The sequence below is a fragment of the Neltuma alba genome, unplaced genomic scaffold, assembly GCF_004799145.2.
Source record: "Neltuma alba isolate B1F8T4 unplaced genomic scaffold, ASM479914v2 tig00012199_pilon, whole genome shotgun sequence".
Lineage (NCBI taxonomy): Eukaryota > Viridiplantae > Streptophyta > Magnoliopsida > Fabales > Fabaceae > Neltuma > Neltuma alba.
The window spans coordinates 14,563-38,704 of NW_021636739.1; the positions used below are offsets into that span (position 1 = coordinate 14,563).

The window sequence follows — 24,142 nt, forward strand, 5'->3', positions numbered from 1 at the left end:
TCGGGTGGGCTAATTATTCTAGTTGCTTACATCTACAATGTAAATCCTTGAATTGAGAGAGAAATGTTAACGAGATATCGATTTAACCAACCACTTTTTGAGACCCAAAAGCAAGATTAAAATGTAGATACTTGTAGCAATCAGCATGATTTGGTATCCAAAAAATCTGTGAAATGGGACATCATCATGTAAAAAATCATGAGTATTAGTGGCTTATAATTAAAATTAGTCTCGCAAATCAAGATATATACGTCTGTATTTGGGGTCCACAGGTCGCTCTCAAGTCTCAACCCTTGGGGGTCTACAAGTGTTATATATTTATATATATATATTGAAATGAAATTTTTAAGGATTGAAATCGGAGTTTTTTTTTTTGTTGACCGGATTGAAATCGGAGTTTGAATTGTATTGTAATGTTGGGTTCGTGGTCAATGACAGCTCAAACGAAAGTGGCACGGGGAACAAGAAGGAAGGAAGGATGAGGCCTGAAGGAGGAAAGAGGGGCTTTTGTATTGTGGTGAGACTCTGAGATAGGCCACCGACAGGGGAATCAAAACACACACACTACCGCACAGCCAGAGGCATTTTAGATTGGCACTCAATTTCAAAGGATCAGATCATTGTCATCAACAGTGCCTCTTTTGGACCACCCCCTTCATTCACTATTTGTGTTTGTACAGGAAATGGGTCAAATAGTCAGCATACATGGCTGTACATTTAATTTACCCATGACCACACTTCTTTCTTTCTTTATTATTAAAAATAATAATAACTAAAAGTGTCTTTTCAACTTTTCATAACACTAATCATCAAAGTATCCTGCTTTTTTCCAAAAGATAAGCAAAACGGCTCAATTTTCAGCAAATTAAATCGGCATTAGAACTCTATGAACTGTTTTAAGTCATAGAAGGTTGTCTCGGTGTTAAGCTGGTTTGGTTTCAAACGTTATCTGGTGAATGAATTTAAAATTCGATCATGGATACATAGAAGGATCTGATCTGAGTCAAGATAAAGTAAATAAATAATGAACACCAGCACTGTTTACAAATAGCATTTGGAATTCAAGCTTTAGCAGCTTCTTTCGCCAGACTCTCAGGAAATAGCTCCGATCGAGGAATGTGCTTAGTGTGACCACCAATATATTAGTAATTGGGCCTCAAGACTGTTACCCATGGCCTTTCAAGCAAAAATATAAAAAGGAAATTGGCCAAGGACAATCAAAATTGAACCGGCACTCTTATTAGAGGTAAAACTGGTGCTTGGATTGCTGGATTTTGCCAGGAAATTGGCTTTTGTAGTGTTTTAGAAGCTGAGGAATGGGCAATATATAAAGGCTTGAATCCGGCTTGGGGTTTTGGATTCCAATGCGTGTTACTTGAATCAGACTCCAAGACTTTGATTACGCAACTGAGCAGTAAGGAAAGGAATGATAATTGCAGCTTAATGTTCATCAGGATCCGTGAGATGCTGAATCTTAATTTGGAGGTCCAGTTAACATATATTCCGCGAGATTGCAACAGGGTTGCGGATGCTATGGCTAAAATGGGTTTATCCCAATCTTATTGATTTGATAGTTGGCCAGCGAATCTGAAGGCTTTGGTGGAGTCTAAGTCCAGGTGCCATAATGCTGTAAGTAGCTAGTTTCCTTTTGGGCTTAGCCCTCAATTGTACCCCAAAAAAAAAAATTGAGCCGGTACTTGCTACGTATTCCCCTCCAAATCCGTATCCAAGTCGTATGGTACAACCACCGAAAAAAAAAAGACATAATAATGCCAAAAGTACTTTGCAGTAATGGTGGGAGGTGGCCAATGTATTCTCTAATACGTGTTTTGGTTTGGAGTATCTGTCCCTTTTAGGCCATTGATCCGTTAATCTAACTTGGCAGATTCCAACACTACTAATCATTGATATATCATGGTTTGACTGAGCTAAAGTTGAAGACATCCAAAATGATTCAACCTTTTGAGGCTCACTAACCTTGTAGGTCAGAGGAAGGATCGAGTACATGCTTGAGAATGTCCCTCACAATTTTTATGATCTCCTCTTCTGTATACGAAGTTACAAACTTCGCTGCCAACAGAATGCTTTCGTTAGTTTCCAGGTAGTTGGAGTCTGTCTATGTAAGTCCATAAATTATGTTCAAAAAACAAAGAACAAATTAACAATCTAGTTTTATTTTACTTCGAATTCAGCCCTCAAAATATCAGAGGATATGGTTTGTTAGATGTGAAAGTAACAAGCAGGGGATTCTCATAGAACTAAGAACAATGTGAAGAAAATAACAGTAATCCAAATGCCACTAAGACGTCAAAATATCTCAAAGCGACAGATGAAATCAGGGAAATCCTAAAATTGAAGACCCGGGAATTGCTCAAGGGGCATCGGGCATCAGAGCCACAGAAATGCAACATGCGTCAAGCAGAGGGTTTTTACAGGTAAAGATGCTTTTCTACTCCTCTCTAAGCTAGTTTATACACCACTTATATGAGGGACAACAGCCAATATTGAAATCAGTCGAATCTTCCCTAAAGGATATAGAAGTTGCTAACATCAAAGGATTCCCAGACCAAACGAAAAGGAAGCCCCTTCTCTAAACATCTATCAGTAGGGTAACTTATAAGGACATTCGTTCATGAAGAATGAGACTGGGGAGCATTCGTAAATATTAAATGATAATCATTTAAAATAATATATATTTTGTCAAAATCAGCCAACAACATCTAGATAAACCTTTCTTACCCCATGGAAGAAGTGGAAACTCCCACTTCTGCTTTGGGACTGTGATCAAATAAGACGCAACCTGCCCCAAAAGAAAACAAAATAAAAAGGAAAAGAAAAGAGAGAATAACTTGCCGAAAGTAAATGTCGTTAAATAACTGGAATAAGGAAATAACCAACGAAGAAGATACCAAGATTGATGCCGCGAGAGAGCAAGGAGACTTGTAAAGAAATGATGTCTTCTTCTTTTCATAGAGAAGATCCATAATTTCCATACATGCTTCGAAGTTGATGAGATCACCAACTTTGGCCACTCTCCTTCACTCCAAAAGATGAGAATTAGCAAGCCACCAAAAAAAAGAAAGAAAAGGAATTAGCAAATAGAACAAAACATCTGATGTACGTATATAATATCTATCTTGTAAATGTGACTCACTTGATCTGCACCCACAGCTCTTCAAGGAACAAAAATGCAATATTTGTTGTGCCAATCTCAAAGTTCAACACCTTTGGAAGTGCCAAATCATATTAGCCAAACAATTCAGAACAAAATACCTGGCAGGTTTCTCAATTTATACCTGCATGAAGAGCACCTCCTGCAGATATCAATATCAGTTATCAACCACCAAAAATGTAGATCATTCATAGTCGGGAGTTTCATAGTTTAAAGAAAGAACTTACTGCTTCGAGGAAATCTCGAGTGGCAAAGTGTTGGTCCTTGATGATATTGTTAGCCAAGGACTTCAAACATCTCACAGAAAGCGGATGAGAATCATGTGTCTGCATAGCTTGACTTAGTGTTATAAAACGAATTTAAAGTTTACAGTAAATTAATTACGAAGGGAAAAAAAAATCCACTAAGAGAGGGCGTAAAAACGCACTTTGCTTGAAATCCACACAGAAATCAGCCCAAATAACTGCAAATTGCTCTCTGTCACAGGACGCAAGAGCCAGCTTCTGGTGTTACCAGCTTCCATGAAACTTCAGAACCGCCAAGTATAATGTAACAAAATCAAGGAGCGAATGGAATTACTATACGAAGGGGTAAAACTAAAAGAATCCAAAGCGGTGATCGAAATTGTGAGAAACAGGAAGAGGAAGATCACCTGCGCAAAGAAATAAAGAACCGATCAACGAACAATGACAATGCCGAGTATTTGACAATGGGAGCGACTTCCAGTTGCTACAGGAGAATAAAAATTTGAAACGAATCACACCGAAAAGGAAGAGAGGAGGGTGAGGGGAAAGAATGGTTACTTGAGCAGAGTGGATAAGGAACTCAACCAAGCGAAGACGCTCATCTGCAGAGGGCATAGACAGAGCTGGGTTTGGGGAAGCAAAGCAGGAAGAAGCGGGAAGGGAAACCACAGCAACTGGCGTCATTGTGCGTTCATATAGGCGGTCAATTGTAGTTGGATTTAGCTCGGATTTATTAATATACAAATAAAAGAAAAAAAATTAATACTACCTGAGTCCTTAGTTTATAAGTCACTCTAATTTAAACAAAATAAATTGCAGGAATCTAACTGAAATTGATCTAAAGTATAAGAATTTAAAAATTAATTTTTAATAAAATATTATGTTTTTATTTTAATAAAGCAAAATTTGAACTATTAATTCATGTATCAGTGAGATTAGAAATGATTGTGATAGATAGAATTCACCCTTGCAAAGTTCTAGGCACTTTTTAAAAATATTATTATTAAATATACAATCATATGATGAGTAATGTTTTATTCCTATAATCTGAAATTGAGGTGAAAAATGTCATACAAAAGATGGAAATTCTATGAAGAAGAAAATTGCGCACACTCAATGATACAAGCTAAATTTTTAAAAATTGACATGTACTTTTATATATATATATATATACTCTTCCGGTCTTTAATATAAGATCTATTTAACTAATTTGATTAGATTAAGGAAGTTAGGTAAGTTAGTTAATTATAAGAAATGTGACACATTTTTCCTAAAATACCATAATTATCTTTCTTAATACCCCTTCTCCCTCTTCTACTTGATTATAGTTGAAGGAGTATTCATAGGGGTAATTTAGAGAAAATTGATAAATATGATAAATTGGTTTTATACTTAGAACCAAAACCAACTCAAGAATTGGGTCCTATATTAAGGATCGGAGGAGTATATATATATATTTTAATGCCGCGTAATTAATAAACGGTAAAATCACAATAACAAGGATTTGCTTTAATTTGGATACTCCGCATACGCCAAGAAAAGGCAATTATTGACCAGATATAGACCTGGCCACGAATTTTCTTGCCTGTTCATGGAAACTTCATATGAGATCCGATCATGACGGGAGAAGACCGAGTCAAGAGGCACTTCCTCTTTGTCGTGGATGCGTTAACTATATGAGTCCATGCTTGAAATCTTGTGCAATCAAGAATTTATGAACTAACAGGCTGCAGATAACAAAATTATACAATGGCCGATGACGCATCGAATATTTGTGCAGAATGTGAACGAGTGTTCAAGCGTTTCGATGTGAATAATGACGGGAAAATATCACTGGCAGAGTTTGAGGAAGCTCTCAAAGCCTTAGGGGCAACTTCGCCCGAAGAAATCCACAGTCGAATGGCGGAGATCGACAAAGATGGCAACGGCTATTTTTCCCTGCAGCAGTTAATAGAGTTTCAGCAAGCTAACCCTTGCTTGATGGCCGAAGTTTTTAAGAGGCTCTGATCTTCATCTTTTCTTGCTTTCTTGTATGTTAATGAGAATTATAGCATCAACATCTTGTAATGACCTAAGTTCTTTCTGCGTCCCCCATCCTCGTCATTTCTTTTTTATTAGCAACCAGTACATATCAATATGGAGTTTAAATTCAGCCGTGGCTATGTTGAAGGAGGCCGGTTGATTTGGAGAAATGTCGGTGCTAAAGAAATGGCTTCTTCATTCTATGACTTGATTACTCTGTCTTGCATATTGAAACTGTGATCCTGTCCACCTCTGATAGCACATATTGACGTGAGGCTGACCCACAACAGGAGGGAGCATTGTCTGTTATGGTCAATAATTTGATTTCAAGAAATTGTAAGAGAGATAAACAAAACGAAGAGAAGTGTGTCCAATTGCAATGTGGATAGTGATGTACGATATGAAACCACTAAGGGAAATCACATGATGCATTTTGTGGATGTACTTTTACGAGCTGCCACCATGTCTTTAGGATAGGCCTTTTCCTCATCTCTTTAGTCATCATATTTCTTATATTACGAATCAAATGCACGATTGATCTCGAAACTGTGATACTTATAAGCATTAAAACTATTAGCAGAGGCAAGCGAAGGGTCCGAAAGAGGAACTCTATTCATAGTATATTTGACTTGTTGGATGGATCCCAATGCAGAATCCATGAGTCAATTGAACTATCTACCTAATAGTGTAATCTCATGCATTAGACACAAGCACTGAATTTCCATTTGCAGTTACTTATTTGTTCCATGTTAGCGTGCTGTTGGATGCGCAAGCTCAGAGAACACTGTAGGAACCAAGGCTTGCTCCTCCTCACTACTGGTGACGGTGACCTTACTGCTGCACTTGGATTCAGTTGTGGTGGATCCACTTGAAGTCGAGAACTGTACTCCACTTTCTTCATCTTTTCTAAATTGGGTCACTGTTGGTCTGTTCTCTTTGTTTGCCTTTCCATCATCTCTCAGGATCTCAACCTCCATGCTCCCCTGCATCCTCAACGTGGACTCTAAGCCCCTCACAACATCTCTCATGGGCGGCCGAAGCTTCCCATTATCACGCAGACAAGCCAATGCTATTTGAACGAACCTGTTCAAACACTGGGGTGTTATGACCCCCTTCAAAAATGGATCAACGACCTCGCCGATCTCCCCTTTTTCATAGCATTTCTTAACCCACTCCACCAGGTGTACCTGGTGCTTCTCCTCGTTTCGAAATATATGTGGCTTTCCGCACAAAGCCTCAAGTAAAACCACACCAAAAGAGTAAACATCAGATTTTGTGGTCAGCTGTTGACTCTCGTAGTATTCTGGGTCTATGTACCCGACGCTGCCTTTGACGAGTGTGGTCACATGTGACCTGGACAAGCCATTCGGCCCAATCCTGGACAATCCGAAATCTGAAACCTTTGCTTTCCAATTCTCGTCTAACAAAATGTTTGCACTCTTCACATCACGGTGGATCACACTTCGCTTGTTCTCACCAGTGTTGGTGTGAAGATAGAGCAGTGCATTTGCTGCTCCGATGCAGATCTCCAGCCTTTGCTTCCATGAAAGTGGCTGGTTAGCCGGTTCGTTAAGATGATCTCTGAGGGTGCCGCGGGCCATGAATTCATAAACCAGGATCATCTCCTTGTCATCGTTGCAGTAGCCAATAAGATCAACCAAGTAAGGATGGCGAAACTGGGACAGCATCTTGATCTCTGTCTCGAACTCATCGGCCCCTTGGTCTGATTCTGCTTTAAGCCGTTTGATGGCTACGGGTGTTGATGTCTTCCCGTTGTTAATGTGTCCTTTATAGACTACACCAAATCCTCCCTGACCAATTATTGAATTACCATCGAAGTTGTCGGTAGCAGCTCTGATCTCTGCGATGGAAAAGTTACGGCACAAATCTAATGATTTCTCAGCTGTCCCGTCCCCTGAATTTCTGGTCCTTCGCCGACATACAAAGAAACAGATGACAGATAGTGCAATAATAACACCTAAAGCTGCACACGCTGAGGCAATCACCATGGGAGTTTCTGTTTTTTTCTTCGAGAGTTTTGATGGTTTGGTTGGTGAAGATGTTGGGCCTGGGTTGGGTTTGTCACTAGGATCACTGATCTTGAAAACTTCAATTCCATTCAATAGGACATCGTACTTGCTTTTTGAGAGCCTCTGCAACTTGATTGAAATGTTCTGACTACTCTTCAAGTTTCCTTGCTTCAACGAAACAGCATAGTCCCTATAAAGAGGAACTCGGCTGTCTTCCCGCAAACCAAGCACATCGATCTGAGGCTCAGCCAGAGTGTCAGCTATGAGTATCTGAAAAACTCTTTCTCCCTTCTGGACTCTCGGGTCCAACTCACAGAAGTGCAGTCTGATCATATAAGCAAACATGGAGTCCACTTTAAACTCCCAAGTCATTGTATCTTTAGAGGTCTTTGCAGTTAAATAGACATCCTTAGGTGCTGCGTCTTTGAGAAGATCTTTTGGGTACCTCGGCTCTGCATCAAAATCATTATCTTCTAGATCTTGCAAGGTTTGCATCACCGCATAGCCATAGCCAGTTACGCCATGCCAGTCTCGAAGCAAACCAGTAGTGTCTTGCTCAGCTGGAATCTCATCCTTTCCGACATTGATTCTGTACACCATCTCCAGAGCAGTGTTGTTATCAACTCGAATCCGATTATTCTCGTCATTAACCAGCTGCAACGCTGGGTCACCAGCTTTTTTGTAATAAAGATTGGTCGGTATGGCCACAACCTCAATCCCATTAATAAACGCGTAGGCGTCTGGATGGTTGGTGCTACTTGGAGTGAACGTGATGTTCAGCCTGTGACCAGGTTCCACGTTAACACAGTACTCTCTGAACACTTTTTGCCCAGGATCATCGTCGTTATCAGCAGTGAGTGAAGCGTTGAAGTCCTTAAGAAGGGTGTGGTGGCCTGCTTTAACGGAGAAGAGAGCATTGGAACGATCAAAATTGTCATATGCAGCTGGGTAAAAGAAGAGGCGAACAAACTTTTGGCCTTCGGGGACCTCAAAGGAGTAGGTGAATTCAGAACGAGACAGGCGAGCCGTGGCATAAGGAACTTGCTCCGGTGGAGGAGAAACCTGAGCGATTGAGGTCCGGCTGTTTTGACCGAGGGAAACTAGTTTGGAATTGTCATCTGGTTGCCATTTTCTGCCACCTGAAGTAGTGTATGAATTGCCTGATGGGGAGCCACAGTTAATGGAAAACCTCTCTGCAGGAGCGAAGGAAGTGACCGGAATGGTGAAGAGATGTTGAGAGTGAAACAAGAAGATGACCAGAGAGAAGAAGACGCTTGGTTCTTCAATCTTTCTCAAGCTCAACACCATGGTTGTTGCGATTGCAGAGTTGAGGAGTTGCTAGCTAGAAAAGAGGAGCTTTAATTTCTATGTCAATTGGATGAATGATTGGGGGGGGGGGGTTGGAAGAGCATCTTTAACTTTTGCCTTCTCAAGTTAAAGCTGCTTTAATTTTTCCTTTCCTCGTCTTTCACTGCTAATAATGTTTAAATAAAGGCGACTGACGGGCAACAACTGCTTTAATACATGCATCTTTCTTGTATTATTAGAGGTTAGTTAGATGTTGGCATGCTTGACTTTGACTTGGGCTGGCTAGCGATGTAGAAATCTTTTATCGTTTATCAGATTACTCCTGTGTAGTGCAGGAATTTTCGGGTGGCGTTCAGATTTATTTCCGCGCACCGTCCACGTTGTCTAGACGTTGGACTGTTACGAAAACAAAATTCATCAGAAGTCGAACACGGTGAGGGCTGAAGGGAAGACAGACCAAGACGCAAGTTATATAATATTTTAACTCCACAATTATATGTACTTGGGCTTCGCTGATCGCTGCCGGATGGAAAGGTGGAATGGATTATAAGTTATAGAAAGTAACTGATAACATGTATAAAGAAAAACGATGTGTCAAACTCAATATTACTTCCTCTTCTTAGAAAGTGTTGGATTTCATTTTAAATAAAATACTCTAATTGATTTTGTATTTCAAATTTATATTTTTTTTCTTCTCAATAATTGAAATCCTGCTATATTATGAGATTTAAATTATATGGTTTTATATAACAAGTCAAGGTCTTACAAGTGCACAGATTGAATATGCAGAAACCTGATTCCAAACAGAGCGCATGGAAATCTGGGAAGAAATATTAAAGATGGTTATGAGAAGGAAGAGAGCTGGGCGTGGGTACGGAAGTAGTGAGTGAAGTTGCGCGTAAAGGCATAATAATGAGGAGGTCTGTTTGGATGAGAAGGATGACGTGCCGCATATACACTGCATCACAAGGCAGCGTTATGGGGCCCTTAACAGAGTCGCCATATTTGGCTTGAGACTGCTCCAACAGCTCTCGGAAGACGGCGTGGCAAAGGTACTCTATGGGTATCACAAACCGAGTTTGATCGCTCGTGTATACCACAAACTTGCCACCTTTCTCTCCAAATATACTCTCCCTTCTCCTCCCAAACCCTATCACTCTGCTGTTCCACTTCCTTCGCATATTGCCGAAGAACTTCCCCGAGCAGCTCCTCATCATCATCTTCTTAATTACACTTCTCTAAATTAGAGTCCAGCACGCTAGTAATTAATCATGGAGGTCGGGTCCATCGAGCTTACTTCACTATAGATCGAGCTTCAGGCTAATTTAGAGAGCTTGGTTACGTTGTTTACTATGCAGCTTTACTATGCAACTTCTTGCCATATGTTTTAATTTGTGAGGATTCCATGCAGACAAATCATCCGCTGGACCTGGAAGCATATAATTAAGGAGTATCAAATAAATGATCCCTTGGGCGGTTCAGTAAAGTTGTTGCAATGTCTCTTGGAACTTTTGACGCTTTGTTACTTTGAAATTAATGACACCTCGATCGATGTGATTCACTTGTTTCACGCTGATTAGTCACCTCATATATATATATATATATGGTCTTAGATTATTTCAAAGCTCTGTCCTTTCTTAATCTCATTCTCTCTCTCTCTCGTCTTTTTTGATGTCAGGTCAGTAGCATAAGATAATGTGCACGTTTATAAGACTTGTGCTTTTCGGTAATGTTAATTACAATTAATGGGATTATTGCTCTCTCCTATCTAAATATAGGATCTTTTTACCAGCTGATTTATGAATATCAACTGGGGAAAAATTAAATTAGTCGTTATTTGCAATCCATGCTTAAAAAAATTTGTGATGCTTTTCTTTAAATATTATTCTTGCAATTAACTCACCATATTTACTCATTTCCATTGGCCAGAAAACAGTGAAACATTAGTAAGAGGTATTAAAAAATTAATTAATATTATTTTTGTCCTAATTATAATACCTTGTTTATAGTCTACAAACTGGGTATTATAAATAGGATAAGAGGTAGTATAACAAACTACTGTGGATAAAGTATTAACTTAATGATCAAAACAAAATTATCAAAAGATTATATATATACATACATATATATACTTTTAAAATGAGAGGGAGTATAAACAGGTCTTAGGTTGAAAGGTTATTGACAATACGGGGATTTGGGAGAAATGAAAAAGTATGGGAAACGACTAATAAGTAAAAGGACGATAACGAGTGAAAAAAAGTACGGATGATAAATTGGAAGTTTTTCAATTCGACTAATAACTATTGCAAGAAGCTTCGTAGATCATCGCAATCTTTTTTCTCAAAAAAAAAAACACCTTACACTTTATAGCCGCCCAGGCCATAACATTCTAGGACCCTAAATTGGGTCAGCAACACGCGGTGGCGTTTAAGGTTTCAACTTGACTGGAGGAGTAAGAAGAGAAAGCACAGTCAGAGTTGCGTAAATTGATCGTTGAATACCCTAACACGCACCCCCCCCGGGCCGATAAATTTGAAGGTTGTTGGGTAATAACAATCGGATCAAAATAGTTAATATAATTCCATGATATCCTCAGAAATTATTTTGGATTTAATTCAAAATAGACTTTAGATATAATTTGATGATAAAAATAATAAACCACAATATCTATTTAAATAGATGGCCTAAAAAAAAAACCTTTCGCCCGCACACATCATCACATGCATACGAGAGGGATAAGCTAGTGTGGAGTTAATTGACCACGTTTTTGTTTTCGATGAAAAGTTAATTGATGTCCCCATAATGAGACAAATTGTAAATTAAGGCCTTAATATGAGACAGGCAAGTCCAATAATTAGGCAGACTCATTGAGGAAAAGTTGTGACCGGCAAAGGTAAAAAGATTCGTCAGTTTTCAGGCTGTAATCTAATCTAATACTCGCAGTCCATATCATTCTAGGGTTTGAGATAAGTATGTGAACGAGATTTTATCTCAACTTACGTAAAATGTGCTTATAAGTGATTCTGATTAAGTTAAACCATAGATCAATTCGAGCATGCATAAGCCAACAAATGAAAGGTTAATTATAATTATGAGTTGGAGCCAGCAGATTAGTGCATCCCCACAGTAATTAATTTATAAGCCGACTTCGTCCAGGTGCATCCATGATCCTCTTGATACGAGGCACAAGAATCACAAAGTGCTATATGAAATATTCTGAGTCGCGCACACAAATAACAGATCACTACCACAAACAATACACACAGTACAGCTTTAGGGTTTTGATCAATATGCTCTGTTCTTTGCTGGAGCGAAAAATCAATATATACAGTGAGAGCGATCAGAATTATTGGCACTGACGAGCTCATCATCATATTGTTGAGAAAATGGCAAAAATTAATCAAAAGTCGAACACGATAAGGGCTAAAGGGAAGAGAGACCAAGACGCAAGTTATATAATATTTTAACCTCAAAATTATACGTACTTTCAAAAGCATTCATAAAAATAATTAAGATATTTTAGCCATTGATTTAGTATGAATCACAGCCGAGCATTGTTCCCATTTTTATATGCCATTATTGAGTTTGTTTATGTGTGGTCACATGCGACAGATGTATCGGGGTCTTCAAAGTAACGCTATCCACTCATGGCCACTGCAAAAGAAGCATATATATATATATATATATACATATAAAACAAAAGCAAGTCAGTGTTTGACAGAAACAGATACCACTGACACTATCAAAGCAGTTTCCGGGTTATGAGAAGAGGGGAACAAGGACAAGCACAGAGCACAGTGAAATTTACCACTGTACATAAATTAACAACACGAGGAGAGAGAGAGAGGGATGCAGCAAAAATACTACATGCATGTGGAATTCTTTTTTAAACAAGGTGATAATATATTAATTGAATTATACATGAAAAGAGTAGGAAACACTAAAAAGAACGTCTGTTTGATATACTTATTCTGCATTTCTGGTATTGCGTGGGTCATTGTAATTCACAAAAACATTTATTTTGGGTTTTCCGTTTTGCAATCATCTCAGCTCCACTGTTGTGGCGCATGACTAGAAGACAGAAGAAGATACCTTTGTTCGTGTACATGTGTGAATGATTGAGGGTGAGAGAGATAGATCTAGAGAGAGAAAGAGAGGCACAAGCAGAAAAGGGGGGGAGAAAGGGCCTGCTAGTGAAATTTATACGTACTACCTCCTCTCCCTTCCTAATGTAAAAGTTAGTTAACCTAATATAAGACTTTAATTTATTAATTTGTCCCATTTTTATTTTTTTTAAAATATTTTTTTAATTGCACATGTTAAGAGAGTTTGTATTATGAAATAGTTTCAATGCAAATAATCTAATAAAGCATTTTAAGAAAACCAGCAAATATTCTTTTTATAAATAAATAATTTAAATAGTTTTCTTAATCTGTTCGGATTAATTAAATAAAACTCATATTAAGAATTGGAGAGAATTTTTTTAATCTCGGCCCCTTCATTCCTAAATCTTGGCTCCTCACAGCCGTATAGGTGGTATAAAGGTAAATAACGGCGCCTTACGTAGCAAGGGTTCACAAGCTTATATGAGTTTAGTGTACGTACATTAAAGAAAGGGTTAATATAATTTTTAGTTTCTTAATTTTATTTATATTTGGTTTTGGTTCTTTAAATTTCAAACAATAAGTTTTAATCCTTCTAGAAGCAAAATGGTCCAAATTTTTATTAAATTATCAGGATCAATATTTTAAATAAAAAGAAATTTAAGAAACCAAAATTTATGAATATGAGGAACCAAAATTAAAATGAACAGAGACTTGGAAGACAAAAAATTATATCAACTGTGAAGGAAATTATGACCGGCAAAAGATAAGAAAACATACTTTTTCATTGAAAAGAAATTAAAGGGATATTGATTTTGCACTCATGTGATTGTGGGGTACTATGCGATTAATATCAATTATTAATGCAAAGTGAAAAACTAACTAAAAAAAAAAAAGTAAAGAAAAAGGCTGTGTGTGGGCTTCTTATATTGGAATCATTAGCCGACAATATCGAACAATAAAGCATCAAATCATATTGTGGACTTGCTTCGGCAGTTGACATGTACCATTAGATTTAATTACCCACCAAATAGCAATCATCACCGCACGTAAACTAATAAAAAAGGTTTATTAAGGCAAGAGCATCATTATTTGTGAATATCGCTTTCTTCGCCCACAGCAAACTTTCCTTTCATATATCTCTATTTTATTGTATTTCACGGGGCTCCAATTATGTAAAACTCTAGGCCACTTATGCCTCACGTAAGTTTGTTTTCATAAATGATGAGAGTCCATATTCTTTTGCTGCAAAATTCTCACATACTTCAAAAAGTAGAAAACCAAGGAGTAAGAAAAGAAAGCTAATGAATTTTATAATTATTTTATTATTTGTCTCAATTGCTTTGTTGAATTTCATCTCAATTTTGCCACAAACATATATTTTACTTCTTTAATTTAGTGTTCATTAATTGATCAGAGCTAGCTTGGTCGAAACCGGCCCCTTTCTTATTGAGATGTGTTATGAACTATTTATTTTGATTAATTTTGTGCGTCAGAGCTAGACATGCTAAGCAGCTTTATGCAAATTGGAATTAATAAATCAATTACGATTTTTTTTTATAAACATCAATTACGTACAGGGTGTTTCTTAAGATTTAAATGTTCAAAGCTGCGTGTGTGTTCGTCAAACCATAGACGTCTGTGTCACAATACACACACACACACACACACAAATATATATAGGACGAGGAAAAGTGCCTATATCTTAAAGGAGACGTATTGATATATTTCAAATTGAAACAAACCAACTCAAACTTTCGATCACATTTCATTTGTTTCCATGCATCAAAATTATTAAATCATGTAATTTTCGATCGATCAACTATTGTTTATGAGATCTCATTTTAGTTGCTGATAATGCGTGGGTTAAGATGTGAGATTTAGTTTTATGTGTTTGAATGAACGAATATAATAAATTATGATCCGAGGTGCGGGGACACCCTTCTTTTTTTGTTGTTGAATGAAATGGATAGTTCTCATTGCAGAATAAACTATACAAAGTCAGGCGATATACAAGCAACAGGATTTTCATGATTAAATTGATAGTGGAAAAACTTTTTAAGGAATGCCTAACTATAGCACAAATATTTATGAAAATATTTTTAACAGTATAATTCTCATTAGAAAAGAGACGGTGATTCCTTGCTTCCCATAATTTCCAACAAGTTATGCAAAATCTAATTTTTCAAGAATCCTCTAGGTTTGGATGCTGTAGTTGATAAGTTAACCAGTAAACAATATCTTTCCCAAAAAAATCTATGTACATATTATTTGGGAGAACTTTCTTCCACACTGAGAAAACTAAAGGACAAGTCTTAAAGACGTGATTAAGATCCTCTATGTCCGCACAGCAAAGAGTACATATCCGCTATGATGTTATGCCTCTTCTTTATCTTTTAGAATTAGTGAGCAGTTTCCTTGTGGAATTCAATAAATGATCATCGCACCTGATTGGCCCTCTCTTTCCACCTCATAAATGCTTCATTATTACATACTTTCCTTTCTTTGGATCATCATTATGGAGTGCCGTTCATATGTGAACAGAAGAGAATAACAAAGAAACCAATTGTCAATTAGAACTTAGAACTTGTGTCTGTCACACGTGGATTACTCATACCATATTGCAGAGTAGGGACTTCATTTCTTCTATCTCGGGTGGGCTAATTATTCTAGTGGTTTACATCTACAATGTAAATACTTGAATTGAGAGAGAAATGTTAACGAGATATCGATTCAAAGAACCACTTTTTGAGACCCAAAAGCAAGATTAAAAAGCAGATACGGGTAACAATCAGCACGATTTGGTACATCCATAAAATCTGTGAAATGGGTCATCATCATGTAAAAAATTATGAGTATTAGTTGCTTATAATTAAAAAAGAAAAATTCGTCCCGCAAGTCAAGATGTATATACGTCTGTGTTCGGAGTCCCGAGGTCGCTCTCAAGTCTCAAACCTTAGGGGGGTCTACAAGCGTTAAATATATATATATATATATATATATGGAAAATCAAATTTTTAAGGATTTGAACAGGAGTCTGAATTGTAATGTAATGTTGGGTTCGTGGTCAATAACAGCTCAAACGAAAGTGTCATATGCGACAAGAAGAAGGAAGGATGGGGCCGGAAGGAGGAAAGAGGGGTTTTTGTATTGTGGTGAGACTATGGAAAATCAAATTAAATCGACATTAGAAACTCCATGAACTGTTTTAGGTTATAGAAGGTTGTCTCGGTATTAAGTAGGTTTGGTTTCAAACGTTATCCGGTGAATGAATTTAAAATCTGATCATCGATGCATAGAAGGATCTGAGTCAAGATAAAGTAAATAAATAATGAACACCAACACTGTTTACCAATAGCAGTTGTAGTTTAAGCTTTAGTAGCACTTGAAATAGCCCCGATCGAGGAATGTGTTTAGTCTGACCACCAGGATATTAGTAATTGGGCCTCAAGACTGATACCCATGGCCTTTCAACCAAAAATATAAAAAGGAAAATGGCCAAGGACAATCAAAATTGAACCGGTACTTACTACGTATTCTCCTCCAAATCCGTATCCATGTCGTATGGTACAACCACAAAAAAAAAAGGACATAATAATGCAAAAGTACTTCGTAGTAATGGTGGGAGGTGGCCAATGTATTCTCTAATACGTGTTTTGGTTTGGAGTATCTGTCCCTTCCAGGACATTGATCCGTTAATCTAACTTGGCAGATTCCAACACTCCTAATCATTGAGATGTCATGGTTTGACTGAGCTAAAGCTGAAGACATCCAAAATGATTCATCCTTTCGAGGCTCACTAACCTTGTAGGTCAGAGGAAGGATCGAGTACATGCTTGAGAACGTCCCTCACAATTTTTATCATCTCCTCTTCTCTATACGAAGTTACAAACTTCACTGCCAACAAAATGCTTTCGTTAGTTTCTAGGTAGTTCGAGTCTGTCTATATTCAATCTAGGTAATCCAAATGCCACAAAAATGTCAAAATATCTCAAAGCCACACATGAAATCAGGGAAATCCTGACATTGAAAACCCAGGAATTGCTCAAGGGGCATCAGGCATCAGAGCCACAGAAATCCAACATGCGTCAAGCAGAGGGTTTTTACAGATAAAGATGCTTTCGTGCTCCTCTTTAAGCTAGTTTATACACCACTTATATGGCGGACAACGGTAATAATGAAATCAGTCGAATCTTCCCTAAAGGGTATAGGAGTTGCTAACGTCAAAGGATTCCCAGACCAACGAAACGGAAGCCCCTGCTCTAAACATCTATCAGCAGGGTAACTTATGAGGACATTCGTTAATGAAGAATGAGACTGGCGACTGGCGAGCATTCGTAAATATTAAATCATAATCATTTAAAATAATATATATTATATCAAAATCAGCCAACAACATCTAGATAAACCTTTCTTACCCCATGGAAGAAGTGGAAACTCCCACTTCTGTTTTGGGACTGTGATCAAACAAGATGCAACCTGCCCCAAAAGAAAACAAAAGAAAAGAGAGAATAACTTGACGAAAGTAAATGTCGTTAAATAACCGGAATAAGGAAACAACCAGCGAAGAAAATACCAAGATTGATGCCGCGAGAGAGCAAGGAGACTTGTAAAGAAATGATGTCTCTTTCTTTTCATAGAGCAGATCCATAATTTCCATACATGCTTCGAAGTTGATGAGATCACCGACTTTAGCCACTCTCCTTCACTCCAAAGGATGAGAATTAGCAAGCCACCAAAAAAAAAAAAAAAGGAATTAGCAAATAGAACAAAGCATCTGATGTATGTATATAATATCTATCTTGTAAATATGACTCACTTGATCTGCACCCACAGCTCTTCAAGGAACAAAAATGCAATATTTGTTGTGCCAATCTCAAAGTTCAACACCTTTGGAAGTACCAAATCATATTAGCCAAACAATTGAGAACAAAATACCTGGCAGGCTTCTCAATTTATACCTGCATGAAGAGCACCTCCTGCAGATAGCAATATCAATTATCAACCACCAAAAATGTAGATCATTCATAGTCGAGAGTTTCATAGTTTAAAAAAAGAACTTACTGCTTCGAGGAAATCTCGAGTTGCAAAGTGTTGGTCCTTGATGATATTGTTAGCCAAGGACTTCAAACATCTCACAGAAAGCGGATGAGAATCATGTGTCTGCATAGCTTGATTAAGTGTTATAAGAACGAATTTAAAGTTTTTCAGTAAATCAATTACAAAGGGGGAAAAATCCACGAAAAAGAGGGCATAAAAACGCACTTTGCTTGAAATCCACACAGAAATCAGCCCAAATAACTGCAAATTGCTCTCTGTCACAGGACGCAAGAGCCAGCTTCTGGTGTTACCAGCTTCCGTGAAACTTCAGAACCGCCAAGTATAATGCAACAAAATCCAGGAGCGAATGGAATTACTATACGAAGGGGTAAAACTAAAAGAATCCAAAGCGGTGATCGAAATTGTGAGAAACAGGAAGAGGAAGATCACCTGCGCAAAGAAATAAAGAACCGATCAACGAACAATGACAATGCCGAGTATTTGACAATGGGAGCGACTTCCAGTTGCTACAGGAGAATAAAAATTTGAAACGAATCACGCCGAAAAGGAAGAGAGGAGGGTGAGGGGAAAGAATGGTTACTTGAGCAGCGTGGATAAGGAACTCAACCAAGCGAAGACGCTCATCTGCAGAGGGCATAGACAGAGCTGAGTTTGGGGAAGCAAAGCTGGAAGAAGCGGGAAGGGAAACCATTAGCAACTAGCGACTAGCGTCATAGTCCGTTCACAAAGGCAGTTAACTCGGATATATTAATATACAAATAAAAGAAAAAAAATTAACGCTACCTTGAGTCCTTAATTTATAAGTTACTCTAATGTAAACAAAATAAATTAGAGGAATGTAGTTGAATAAATAAAATATTATTTTTTATTTGAATAAAGCAAAATTTGAACTATTAATTCATGTATCAGTGAGATTAAAAATGATTATGATAAATATAATTCATCCTTGCAAAGTTCTAGGTACTTTTTAAAGATATTATTATTAAATATACAATAATATGATGAGTAATATTTTATTCCTATAATCTGAAATTGAGGTGAAAAATGTCATACAAAAGATGGAAGTTCTATAAAGAAGAAAATTGCGCACACTCAATGATACAAACTAAATTTTTAAAAATTGACATGTACTTATATTTTTTTTAAAAAAAGAATGCCTGAAAATTAAATAAACAGTACAATTACAATAACAAGGATTTGCTTTAATCTGGATACTCCGCAGATGCAAAGAAAAGGAAATTATTGACCAGATATAGACCTGGCCACGAATTTTCTTGCATGTTCATGGAAACTTTCATATGAGATCCGATCATGAAGGGGAAAGACGAGTCAAGAGGCACTTCCTCTTTGCCGTGGATGCGTTAACTATATGAGTCCATGCTTGAAATCCTGTGCAATCGAGAATTTACGAACTAACGGATATTGACGTGAGGCTGACCCACAACAGGAGGGAGCATTGACTGTTATGGCCAATAATTTGATTTGAAGAAATTGACAGAGAGATAAACAAAACGAAGACGTGTGTCCAATTGCAATGTGGATAGTGATGTACGATACGAAACCACTAAGGGAAATCACATGATGCATTTTGTGGATGTACTTTTACGAGCTGCCACCGGCCGTGTCTTTAAGATAGGCCCTTTTCTTCATCTCTCTAGTCATGTTATTTCTTACATTAAGAATCAAATGCACGATTGATCTCGAAACTGTGATATTTATAAGCATTAAAACTATTAGCAGAGTTTAAGTGAAGGGCCAAAAGAGAAGCGCATGATTCATACTCCAAGGGATATTAATACCCTGTTCAAGTGACAGTATATTTGACTTGTTGGATGAATCCCAATGCAGAATCCATCGGTCAAATGAACTATTGACCTAATAGTGTACCCTCTCGCATTAGACACAAGCATTGAATTTCCATTTACAGTTACTTATTTGTTCCGTCTTATCGTGCTGTTGGATGTGCAAGCTCAAAGAACACTGCAGGAACCAAAGCTTACTCCTCCTCACTACTGGCGACGGTGACCTTACTCCTCCACGTGGACACAGTCGTGGTGGATCCACTTGAAGTCGAGAACTGTACTCCACTTTCTTCATCTTTTCTGAATTGGGTCACGGTTGGTTTGTCCTCTTTGTTTGCCTCTCCACCCTCTCTCAGGATCTCAACCTCCATGCTCCCCTGCATCTTCAACGCAGACCCTAAGCCCCTCACAACATCTCTCATGGGTGGCCGCAGCTTCCCATTATCACGCAGACAAGCCAATGCTATTTGAACGAACTTGTTCAAGCACTGGGGCGTTATGACCCCCTTCAAAAATGGATCAACCACGTCGCCGATCTCTCCTTTCTCATAGCATTTCTTAAACCATTCCACCAGGGTTACCTGCTGCTTCTCCTCGTTTCGAAATATATGCGGCTTTCCGCACAAAGCCTCAAGTAAAACCACACCAAAAGAGTAAACATCAGATTTTGTGGTCAGCTGCTGACTCTCGCAGTATTGTGGGTCTATATACCCGACGCTGCCTTTGACAAGTGTGGTAACATGTGACCTGGACAAGCCATTCGGCCCAATCCTGGACAATCCGAAATCTGAAACCTTTGCTTTCCAATTCTCGTCTAACAAAATGTTTGCACTCTTCACATCGCGGTGGATCACGCTTCGCTTGTTCTCACCAGTGTTGGTATGAAGATAGAGCAGTGCATTTGCTGCTTCGATGCATATCTCAAGCCTTTGCTTCCATGAAAGTGGCTGGTTAGCAGGTTCGTTAAGATGATCTCTGAGGGTGCCGCGGGCCATGAATTCATAGACCAGGATCATCTCCTTGTCATCTTTGCAGTAGCCGATGAGATCAACCAAGTGAGGATGGCGAAACTGGGAAAGCATCTTGATCTCTGTCTCGAACTCATCGGCCCCTTGTTCTGATTCTGCTTTGAGCCGTTTGATGGCTACGGGTGTTGATGTCTTCCCGTTGTTAATGTGTCCTTTATAGACCATACCAAATCCTCCCTGACCAATTATTGAATTACCATCGAAGTTGTCGGTAGCAGCGCTGATCTCTGTGATGGAAAAGTTACGGCACAAATCTAATGACTTCTCAGCTGTCGCGTCCCCTGAATCTCTGGTCCTTCGCCGGCATACTAAGAAACCGATGACAGATAGTGCAATAATGACACCTAAAGCTGCACACGCAAAGGCAATCACCATGGGAGTTTTTTCTTCGAGAGTTTTGATGGTTTGGTTGGTGAAGATGTTGGGTCTGGGTTGGGTCCTCCAAGGTTGTCACTACGATCACTGACCTTGAAAACTTCAATTCCATTCAATAGGACACCGTACTTGCTTTTTGGGAGTGCCTGCAACGTGATTGAAAAGTTCTGACTACTCTTCAAGCTTCCTTGCTTCAACAAAAGAGCATAGTCCCTAAAAAGAGGAACTCGGCTGTCTTCCTGCAAACCAAGCACATCGATCTGAGGCTCAGCCACAGTGTCAGCTATGAGTATCTGAAAAACTCTTTCTCCCTTCTGGACTCTCTGGTCCAACTCACAGAAGTGCAGTCTGATCATATAAGCAAACATGGAGTCCACTTTAAACTCCCAAGTCATTGTATCTTTAGAGGTCTCTGCAGTTAAATAGACATCCTCAGGTGCTGCGTCTTTCAGAAGATCATTTGGGTATATCAGCTTTGCATCAAAATCATTATCTTCTAGATCTTGCAAGGTTTGCATCACCGCATAGCCATAGCCAGTTACGCCATGCCAGTCTCGAAGCAAACCAGTAGTGTCTTGCTCAGCTGGAATCTCATCCTTTCCAACATTGATTCTGTACACCATCTCCAGAGCAGTGTTGTTATCAACTCGAATCCGATTATTCTCGTCATTAACCAGCTGCAACGCTGGGTCACCAGCTTTTTTGTAATAAAGATTGGTCGGTATGGCCACAACCTCAATCCCATTAATAAACGCGTAGGCGTCTGGATGGTTGGTGCTACTTGGAGTGAACGTGATGTTCAGCCTGTGACCAGGTTCCACGTTAACACAGTACTCTCTGAACACTTTTTGCTCAGGATCATCGTCGTTATCAGCAGTGAGTGAAGCGTTGAAGTCCTTGAGAAGGGTGTGGTCGCCTGCTTTAACGGAGAAGAGAGCATTGGAACGATCAAAATTGTCATATGCAGCTGGGTAAAAGAAGAGGCGAACAAACTTTTGGCCTTCGGGGACCTCAAAGGAGTAGGTGAATTCAGAACGAGACAGGCGAGCCGTGGCATAAGGAACTTGCTCCGGGAGGAGAAACCTGAGCGATTGAGGTCCGGCTGTTTTGACCGAGGGAAACTAGTTTGGAATTGTCATCTGGTTGCCATTTTCTGCCACCTGAAGTAGTGTATGAATGCCTGATGGGGAGCCACAGTTAATGGAAAACCTCTCTGCAGGAGCGAAGGAAGTGACTGGAATAGTGAAGAGATGTTGAGAGTGAAACAAGAAGATGATCAAAGAGAAGCAGACGGTTGGTTCTTCAATCTTTCTCAAGCTCAGCACCATGGTTGTTGCGATTGCAAAGTTGAGGAGTTGCTAGCTAGAAAAGAGGAGCTTTAACTTCTATGTTAACTAGACGAATGATTTTTTTTTGGGGGGGGGGGGGAGCATCTTTAACTTTTGCTTTCTCAAGTTAAAGCTGCTTTAATTTTTCTTTTCCACGTCTTTTACTGCTAATAAGTTTAAATAAAGGTGACTGACGGGCAACGACTGCTTTAATACTTGCATTTTTCTTGCATAATTAGAGGTTAGTTAGATATTGGCATGCTTGACTTTGACTTGGGCTGGCTAGCGATGTAGAAATCTTCTGTCGTTTATCAGATTACTCCTGTGTATTGCAGGAATTTTCGGGTGGCGTTCAGATTTATTTCCGCGCAACGTCCACATTGTCTAGACGTTGGATCGTTACGAAAACGAAATTCTTCAAAAGTAGAACACGGTAAGGACTGTAGGGAAGACAGACCAAGACGCAAGTTGCATAATATTTTGACTCCAAAATTATACGTACTTGTGCTTAGCTGATCGCTGCCAGATGGAAAGGTGGAATGGATTATAAGTTACATAAAGTAACTGGTAACACGTATAAAGAAAAATAACGTATCAAACTTAATATTACTTCCTGTTCTTAAAAAGTGTTGAATAATACTCTAATTGATTTTGTATTTCAAATTTATATTTTTTTCTCCCAGTAATTGAAATCATGCTATAATATGAGATTTAAATTACATGTTTTTATATAACAAGTCAAGGTCTTACAAATGCATAGATTGAATATGCAGAGACCTGATTCCAAGCAGAGCGCATGGAAATCTGGGAAGAAATATTAAAGATGGTTATGAGAAGGAAGAGAGCAGGGCGTGGGTATGGTAGTAGCGAGTGAAGTTGCGTGTAAAGGCTCGATAATGAGGAGGTCTATTTGGATGAGAAGGATGACGTGCTGCATGAACACTGCATCACAAGGCAGCGTTATGGGGCCCTTAACAGAGTCGCCATATTTGGCTTGAGACTGCTCCAACAGCTCTCGGAAGACGCCGTGGCAAAGGTACTCTATGGGCATCACAAACCGAGTTTGATCGCTCGTGTATATCACAAACTTGCCACCTTTCTCTCCACATATACTTTCCCTTCTCCTCCCAAACCCTATCACCCTGTTGTTCCACTTCCTTCCCATATTGCTGAAGAATTTACCCGTGCAGCTCCTCATCATGATCATCATCTTCTTAATTACACTTCTCTATATTATAGTCCAGCACGCTAGTAATCATGGAGGTCGGCTCCATCGAGCTTAGTTGACTACAGATCAAGCTTGTACGATTATAAACGACGAAGGCCACCATGAGATCCGCAGGCTAATTTAGAGAGCTTAGTGACGTTGTTCACTATGCAACATCTTGCCATATGTTTCAATTTGTGAAGATTCCATGCAGACAAATCATGTGCTGGAAGCATATAGTTAAGGGTTATCAAATAAATGATCCTTTGGGCGGTTCAGTAAAGTTGTTGCGATGTCTCTTCGTGGTAGTAGTGGAGCTTTGGATGCTTTGTTACCTTGAAATTAATGGCACCTCGATCGATGTCATTCACTTGTTTCACGCTGATTAGTCACCTCATATATATATATATATGGTCTTAGATTATTTCAAAGCTCTCTCCTTTCTTGATCTCATTCCCTCT

The 24,142-nt window shown here is 38.7% G+C and overlaps 6 protein-coding genes across 6 annotated transcripts; all 6 read right to left on the reverse strand.

Moving 5' to 3' along the window:
* Positions 1 to 18,244, reverse strand: LOC114724790 (cyclin-J18-like; the record flags this gene model as incomplete). Its single annotated transcript, XM_028911242.1, has 8 exons — positions 1 to 46; positions 1,978 to 2,070; positions 17,299 to 17,359; positions 17,457 to 17,583; positions 17,700 to 17,770; positions 17,842 to 17,859; positions 17,945 to 18,043; positions 18,146 to 18,244. Coding segments are annotated over 8 exons (582 nt in total), but the record flags the coding sequence as incomplete, so codon positions are not given.
* LOC114724788 (cyclin-J18-like) lies at positions 2,470 to 4,101 on the reverse strand. Its single transcript, XM_028911239.1, has 9 exons — positions 3,976 to 4,101; positions 3,825 to 3,901; positions 3,600 to 3,699; positions 3,400 to 3,498; positions 3,297 to 3,314; positions 3,155 to 3,225; positions 2,910 to 3,036; positions 2,719 to 2,800; positions 2,470 to 2,525 (listed from the first exon to the last, which is right to left on the reverse strand). The coding sequence occupies exons 1-9, from the start codon at positions 4,099 to 4,101 to the stop codon at positions 2,470 to 2,472; spliced, it is 756 nt and encodes a 251-aa protein (XP_028767072.1).
* On the reverse strand, positions 6,186 to 8,866 carry LOC114724795 (receptor-like protein kinase FERONIA). The gene has a single exon (XM_028911246.1). It carries the CDS (start codon positions 8,775 to 8,777, stop codon positions 6,189 to 6,191), a length of 2,589 nt encoding a protein of 862 aa, XP_028767079.1. The 5' UTR covers positions 8,778 to 8,866; the 3' UTR covers positions 6,186 to 6,188.
* Positions 18,245 to 19,689: 1,445 nt separating the features above from the next.
* LOC114724789 (receptor-like protein kinase FERONIA) lies at positions 19,690 to 21,234 on the reverse strand. Its single transcript, XM_028911240.1, has one exon. It carries the CDS (start codon positions 21,144 to 21,146, stop codon positions 19,938 to 19,940), a length of 1,209 nt encoding a protein of 402 aa, XP_028767073.1. The 5' UTR covers positions 21,147 to 21,234; the 3' UTR covers positions 19,690 to 19,937.
* Positions 21,235 to 21,248: 14 nt separating this feature from the next.
* Positions 21,249 to 22,474, reverse strand: LOC114724791 (receptor-like protein kinase FERONIA). Its single transcript, XM_028911243.1, has 3 exons — positions 22,327 to 22,474; positions 21,394 to 22,248; positions 21,249 to 21,292 (listed from the first exon to the last, which is right to left on the reverse strand). The coding sequence occupies exons 1-3, from the start codon at positions 22,472 to 22,474 to the stop codon at positions 21,249 to 21,251; spliced, it is 1,047 nt and encodes a 348-aa protein (XP_028767076.1).
* Positions 22,475 to 23,291: 817 nt separating this feature from the next.
* On the reverse strand, positions 23,292 to 23,639 carry LOC114724792 (auxin-responsive protein SAUR61-like). The gene has a single exon (XM_028911244.1). The coding sequence runs from the start codon at positions 23,637 to 23,639 to the stop codon at positions 23,292 to 23,294; it is 348 nt and encodes a 115-aa protein (XP_028767077.1).
* Positions 23,640 to 24,142: the final 503 nt, after the last annotated feature.